Source organism: Terrapene carolina, unplaced genomic scaffold (genome assembly GCF_002925995.2).
Source record: "Terrapene carolina triunguis isolate 2854851 unplaced genomic scaffold, T_m_triunguis-2.0 Scaffold93, whole genome shotgun sequence".
NCBI lineage: Eukaryota > Metazoa > Chordata > Testudines > Emydidae > Terrapene > Terrapene triunguis.
The window spans coordinates 20,193,085-20,201,093 of record NW_020664444.1 but is presented as its reverse complement, the minus strand read 5'-3'; the positions used below and the strand labels follow the sequence as shown (position 1 = coordinate 20,201,093).

General features: G+C 38.2%; 1 protein-coding gene across 1 annotated transcript in view; it reads right to left on the bottom strand.

Annotated features, from left to right (window-relative positions):
* Window positions 1-8,009, bottom strand: part of SNX29 (sorting nexin 29) — a 472,333-nt gene that overhangs the window by 138,532 nt on the left and 325,792 nt on the right. The window contains exon 19 of the mRNA XM_026650716.2: window positions 4,969-5,109. Coding sequence (XP_026506501.1) covers window positions 4,969-5,109 — 141 coding nt within the window. The remainder of the gene's footprint in view (window positions 1-4,968; window positions 5,110-8,009) is intronic.

Sequence of the window (8,009 nt, the reverse complement as noted above, 5' to 3'; positions counted from 1 at the left end):
GGACTAGATGATCTAATGATCCCTTCTCTCCTTAAAATCTATGAATTATTAAAGTCATTATACAAAGTTGCAAATATACAGTAGCTACCGGTAAATATGATGAAAGCAGAGCAAATAGACTTTATTGAAATTATGAATACTATATTAAATGTACGTAAATAGGCCACAATGCATATGAAATGGTACTTCTGATCTGAAGGGTACTTCCGTTTAAAAAAAGCAACTTAGATGCAGAACACATTAATGGTCATGAAGAGAATAATTATATGGCTTCCAAAAGAGTTCCCCAAAAGAGTCAGAATGAACAGCAAGCCTTACTCAGACTGCAACACTTGAGAGAACCCTTTTTAAAAGTACAAGATGGGAGATACTTATCTGAATATATCTATCCATCTATCTAAAGTACATATATGGACCCCAGTATTGCAGTATCTGAATGACTCACAATCTTTAATGGAAGTACCATAATTCCCATTTTACAGATGAGACACTGAGGCACAAAGAGACTAAATGACTAGTTAAAGTCACACAGGAAATCTGTGGAATGTATATGGAAACTGTTTACAGTTTACATTGATGGGTCAGGGATTAATATATACAAATAGGTACTGCTACCATATTTGTTGGATGGAACATAAAGTAGTAAAGGTTTCCTCCCTTAAATATACATTCAGCTTTCAAGAAGTGTATTTTTGCTTTTGTTTCCATTTTGGTTTGCACGGTTTTATTTTTAGTGACTATAGGACTTATTTAATAATTGGACGTAAATGTATTTGCAGGTGGTGAAGATAAAGGTTATACATAACTCCCTTATTTGTATGGCCTGGTTGTCATTAGAAAGTTTAATGAGGATTCCTAAATCCATAAACATCACACTTTCCATGACTGGAGGATGATGCCACAATATGTGCAGAGAAGCTGCTTGCACCTGGTCTTTTCTCCGATTCCCCACGTCAACTCAGCAATTTATTGTTTGTTTCGTTGCAAATGGTGGGGAGGAGAAGAAACAGGGTTAGCGTCTAGGCGCTCTCTCTCTCTCTCTCTCTCACAGAACTCATAACCCAGGAGGAGGCCCTATGGTGGCTTTTACATCTTCCCAATTCTGGGCTGCTCCTGGTGGCTAAAGTAGACCCCAACATAAGTTATGCAGCCCATCAGGGTTGTCTAAGCTATTGCAGGCTGTCCCCACCTGCTGCCTGCCCCCGTTGTCCCCAACCAGCAAAACTGATAGGAAGCAGTGCTGCCCAGAATCTGTACAGTGCTACTTGCTGTGACCCCACCCTGACACATTCCCCCTACCTCCAACACCCCTCCTTGCTGGGGTCTGCAAGGGAATCCTCGAAAAATAGCCTATGACTGTTTTCCTCAGTTCCTGTACCACGGAAATTCTCGCGTCAGCTGGATCCAGGATTTTAAGAGCACCTTTATATAACTCTAGCCTTTTCACACTGCACATAGAGGTGGTGAGTATCTCACCCTTAGCTGTCCTGGTAATGGGCCAGCTTTTTCAGAAACCCTGGGAGCTCAAAATAAGAAAGTGTCAGCAGTCCATACTAGTGCATGATCTCACATGGTTCTGCCAACATGCTGGGAGGAGCTAAATGGCTTGATATACCCTGGGGTGGGCTTAGGGTGACCAGATGTCCCAATATTGTAGGGACCATCCCAATATTAGAGGCTTTGTCTTACTTAAGCAACTATTACCCCTCCCCGTCCCAATTTTTCACACTTACTATCTGACCACTCTAAGTGGGCTGCTGGGGGAGATGAGCACTCACATGATTATAAGGAGCATCTCATAGCAATATTGGAGGTCAGGAAGGAACATTTTCTTGTAGCACACTAACCAAGCTAGTTTCCTTTTCTTTGAGCCTTCCCCCTGGAGCACACTGAAGTGGGCCTCCCTGGGTGAGGACATGGGTGTCCATGAGTGGGGAGGGCTCATTGTTTACACATGGTTTACTGCAAGGAGACATTAAGAGCTGTATGCTAGAAGCTGTTATTAGAGTAAAGTTTCTATTTTTAAGAAAGGAAAAAAAAGTGATCCGGATAACTACAGGCCTGTTAGTTTGACATCTGTAGTATGCAAGGTCTTGGAAAAAATTTTGAAGGAGAAAATAGTTAAGGACATTGAGGTCAATGGTAATTGGGACAAAATACAACACGGTTTTACAAAAGGTAGATTGTGCCAAACCAACCTGATCTCCTTCTTTGAGAAGGTAACAGATCTTTTAGACAAAGGAAACACAGTGGATCTAATTTACCTCGATTTCAGTAAGGCATTTGATACGGTTCCACATGGGGAATTATTAGCTAAATTGGAAAAGATGGGGATCAATATGAAAATTGAAAGGTGAATAAGGAACTGGTTAAAGGGAAGACTACAACGGGTCATACTGAAAGGTGAACTGTCAGGCTGGAGGGAGGTTACTAGTGGAGTTCCTCAGGGATCGGTTTTGGGACCAATCTTATTTAATCTTTTTATTACTGACCTTGGCACAAAAAGTGGGAATGTGCTAATAAAGTTTGCAGATGACACAAAGCTGGGAGGTATTGCCAATACAGAGAAGGACCAGGATATCATACAGGAAGATCTGGATGACCTTGTAAACTGGAGAAATAGTAATAGGATGAAATTTAATAGTGAAAAGTGCAAGGTCGTGCATTTAGGGATTAATAACAAGAATTTCTGTTATAAGCTGGGGACGCATCAGTTGGACGTAACAGAGGAGGAGAAGGACCTCGGAGTATTGGTTGATCACAGGATGACTATGAGCCGTCAATGTGATATGGCCGTGAAAAAAGCTAATGCAGTCTTGGGATGCATCAGGCGAGGTATTTCCAGTAGAGATAAGGAGGTGTTAGTACCGTTATACAAGGCACTGGTGAGATCTCATCTGGAATACTGTGTGCAGTTCTGGTCTCCCATGTTTAAGAAGGATGAATTCAAACTGGAACAGGTACAGAGAAGGGCTACTAGGATGATCCGAGGAATGGAAAACCTGTTTTATGAAAGGACTTTAAGAGCTTGGTTTGTTTAGCCTAACCAAAAGAAGACTGAGAGGAGATATGATTGCTCTCTATAAATATATCAGAGGGTTAAATACCAGGGAGGGAGAGGAATTATTTAAGCTCAGTACCAATGTGGACACAAGAACAAATGGATATAAACTGGCCATCAGGAAGTTTAGACTTGAAATTAGATGAAGGTTTCTAACCATCAGAGGAGTTAAGTTCTGGAACAGCCTTCCAAGGGGAGCAGTGGGGGCAAAAGACATATCTGGCTTCAAGACTAAGCTTGATAAGTTTATGGAGGGGATGGTATGATGGGATAGCCTAATTTTGGCAATTAACTGATCTTTGACTATTAGTGGTAAATATGCTCAATGGCCTGTGATGGGCTGTTAGATGGGGTGGGATCTGAGTTACTACAGAGAATTCTTTCCTGGGTGTCTGGCTGGTGAGTCCTGCCCACATGCTCAGGGTTTAGCTGATCGCCATATTTGGAGTCGGGAAGGACTTGTCCTCCAGGGCAGATTGGCAGAGGCCCTGGGGGTTTTTTGCCTCCCTCTGCAGCGTGGGGCAGGGGTTACTTGCTGGAGGATTCTCTGTACCTTGAAGTCTTTAAACCATGATTTGAGGACTTCAGTAGCTCAGACATAGGTTAGGGGTTTGATACAGGAGTGGGTGGGTGAGATTCTGTGGCCTGTGTTGTGCAGGAGGTCAGACTAGATGATCATAATGGTCCCTTCTGACCTTAAAGTCTATGATTCTATGATAAAGTCACTGCAAATACTGTACTTGGGTCCACATTGCCTAGGACATTTGTTATTAACTTCACTTGATAGACAGGAGTCTCTTGTTCTAACAGTTGATTGTCTTGGCCTACTTTCTTAAATCTTGGACTCAGGTCAGGAAACAGCTGTGCTAAGGACCTTAAGGGATGCGGGACTTATGTACAGGTCTTATGTATAGATCCCTTCACAAAAGTACATCTTCCACCTTGACATTGGTATGGTTTGGGAGTTGCGTCCCGTCTGCTTCATCATACCATTGTTGAAAACATCTGATAGGTATCCTTGTGGCTATTGGTTATTAGGACTACGTGCATTACTAGCTGTTGGCCATAACTGAAGCTTGAGACATTTCAATAAAATTCAACCTTGATTTTTAATCTATTTACCAGAATCTTGTGTTTTATTTCTGTATCCCTCCAAATGGCATCAGCAAACATTGAATATTTAAAAACAAAACACTATGCCCACATTGACTGCATAGTACAATCTGAATTTTCTATCTGTAAATAATTTACTCGGTATAACTTCTGAGACTACTGAGAAATTGATTAATTTAAGTCCTATTAGAGACGAATAAATTAACAGGAATGACTAATTGTAAAGTTACCAGTATTTGATTTAGTTCAGATTTTCTGCACAGACTTGTATATCAAACCTTGGTCAAAATATAGACTAAAGACCCCACCATCATTTCTTTTATACATTGAAATATTTAATTGCACATACTGAACCTGAAAACCTCCTACATATATAATACCTTTTAGACATATGTCTCTGAAAACCTACCCTTATCACCTGCATAGATTTGTAAGCAATAGAAATCATTGCTTGTTTTTACTAATCCTCTTAAATCAGGAATTAGTTTAACACATTAAAAGGTTAATTATGAAGCATTGTTTGCATTAAATAACTAAAAGGAATATATAGATCAAGTATTCAATTCACTATGCCCTACGATTTGTTCCTCGTTTCTCAACTGGGAAAATTATGGTTTGTATTGTGCATTTCATGAGATACATCATTCACAGCTACATCAAATATAATTGATATACTCACCTGCATTCATGTTCTATTTTGTTAGGATTAAATTTCTGATTATAACTTTCACTTTAATGCATTCAGTATTTAATTTCACAATATTAATAAATGTTGAGAATACACTTTCCTTTACCTTGTTTCCAATGGCTTTTTTGGGTGGGAAGTTAAGGGTCCTTACTTGGTGGTATTTATTCTGTAGCTTGTGATGCAAGCTTCTGAATTCTGCATATCTTCGATAAACATTCCATTCATCATCTTTTATTCTGATATATACCTGCAAGTATAGACAAGAAAAGATCAATTTTAAAGGCAATCATTACATTCATTTTGTCTCTCTTTGTTAAAAGTACTGTTTGTCAACTACCTTCACCTTTATGACATAACACTCTCAGTAGTTTTAGGACTATTTACCTACAACTACATCCAACTGCAAACAGTCAACAAGTGTAGATATGTCTATTCAACAGGTCATTAATCTAATTCTCTTTTATTGGATTCAGTGGTGACATACATTAACTTGCTCATTATTACAAGACAGGGCTGCAATTTTGTGGTAAGATAGCTGCTAATGCTTTCTGTTGCCATGGTTTTCAGCAGGTTCTACTGACCAGTGCACAAAGAAAAAATTAATCTGATATAATTTACATTGATTTATGTACATTTAATAGTTTTCCAACTTCACACATGAATTTCTAGTCATAATTCTTAAGTCACAAACTTTATTTACTCATCATCGTTATGCTGAAGCAAACCACATCCTTCACGAATGAATGGGTTTTTTAAAGAAGTCAAAATGTATTATAAAATACTGGAGTATAAACTACTGAAATCTTATTATTTGGAAAATAGAAGCAGTTTTCTCTCTCTTTTTATTTTTTTGTACAGGACGTGTAGTATAATTTCACATACTGAATGTTTTTGCCACAGCTCAATTACTTTCATGAGGGTACTACCAATAATGTGCTAAATGTTCTCCTCCCTGAGGGAAAACCCATAGAGAAGGAAAACATGCTCACAAAACTCTGAGAATTAATTAATGGCTCTGGAACTATGTTCTCAATTGGGAAAAGGGGTTTTAACCTTATGGAGGGAGCAGGCAAGGCATGGCTCTAAAACCCAGAAACTCCACAACGATCTCAGGACCCAACACCATGACTGAGGGCATTTGGGACTAGTGTCCTCTTTGGTGTGACTTCTTGCTTTCCAACCCACAGCTTCCTTGCGGAGCTATGTTTCCATTGCTTCCCCCTGCAGCACCTGTGCCCTATTCTTCCCACCCCAAACTTTCTAGTATTAATGACTTCCGCAGTTTACATAATATGCTAGAGCAGATTAGAACTGATGAGGCAAAACTGCCATATTTCTTCAACAGCATTTTTAGAAGTTTCCAGATTACTGAGATGATGATCATCTGAAAAAAGTAGTGCTAATGGTATCAGAGACACAATGATCAAAAAGAAAACAGAGGAAACAGGAATAAGCAAGAAAAAAGCCAAAGCAAAAATATTCAAACTCAGGAGACTAAAATTAAATATCCAAATCCACATTCAGATACCTATATAATTGGCCTGATTTTCAACAGTGCTGAGGATCTAATTATTTTATTTAGGTGCCTAACTTTCAATACGAACATTTAAACATTTCATGGCAATTTTTTAAAGTATTACAGAAGATAATCACTTTTACAGTAATAGTGAAAAAGTCAAGAGATGAATATAGACTTCACAAAACTATTTAGCATAGTATTTCATACATGGTGGTATGGACTCCTAAGGGAAACAAGGTTCCCAACCCCAAACCTGTCATAACTATAAACAGATAATGGACAAAAGTCCAAGAATTCAAACAATACAATGATCACAATTAAAATGCAATATTTCTAATAGCTACCACACAAATAGTATTTGAGTTACTATGGTACTGTGTACTATAGTACAGGCAGTAATCATAGTATTGTGTGATAACTTGTTAAATGCAAGCTTGTAATGGTTACCACGGTACAACACTTCACTTGCTCTTCATAATTATGATGGTAGATTCTGCTGGAGAAAGCAGAGCTGTTGAGTTTGGTCTACTTAAGCCTGGTCTACACTACGACTTTAATTCGGATTTAGCAGCGTTAATCCGAATTAACCCTTCACCCATCCACACTACAGAGCCAGTTAATTCGAATTAAAGGGCGCTTTAAATCGATTTCTGTACTCCACCTCGACGAGCGGAGTAGAGCCAAAATCGACTTTGTTAATTCGAATTAGGGTTAGCGTGGCCGCCACCACCGAATTAAAGTGGTTAAAAGTAATGGGGTAGTGTGGCCGCACACCACCGAATTAATGTGGTTAAAAACCGAATTAATGTGCTTAGTGTGGCCGCGCACAATCGAATTTATACAACCTGTTTCCCAAATTCGAATGATCTAAATTCGGATTAATCCCGTAGTGTAGACATACCCTTAGATTATATACGAACACACAAAACTACAGGCAATTGTATTTGTCAATAGGAACTCAGGTACTACAGTGATGGGCTCTAAAAATAGGTAGACCACATGGCCAAGTATTTAAAGAGCAATACAAATTTTAAAATAATAGCTAGTGAAATAGCTCTGCTAACTAGATTTAATAGGGAATTAAGATAACGTGACTTTATCCCCTCAGCTCTTTCCCCACCTTTCTTTAATCACTATGTTTAAAATATATTACTTTGGCATATATAAGTATTATTCAGAATTTTTCAGGCTCCTTATAAAACAAAGTATACCTAAATTATTTTAATGTAGTTATTTAATATGGAAATCCTATTTTTACTATTCAACTACAGAGAAAATTGTAATTTGGTGAATCATGCAATTCTATGTTACCTAGTAAGGTGTAACCTGTAGTTAAGTAATTAAGGAGTCTAATACACTGTAACTGAATATTTTAAAGACCGCAAAAACAAATTCATTTGTTGTATACATCGTTAAAGATTTTACTTGTTGTTCTTTGAAGAACATAGATATTGATTTCTTTGAGATTGTAAGGTGTGAAGAACTGACACTAAGAGCGCTGTGTCATATTGAATTTATTGACGATCATACAATAGAGTCTGAAAAGCATATTAAAGTTCCTGCTTTAGTACAAGCATTTACAGCTTTATTATCTCAACAGGGAATACTATTCAGAAGACAAGTTATTT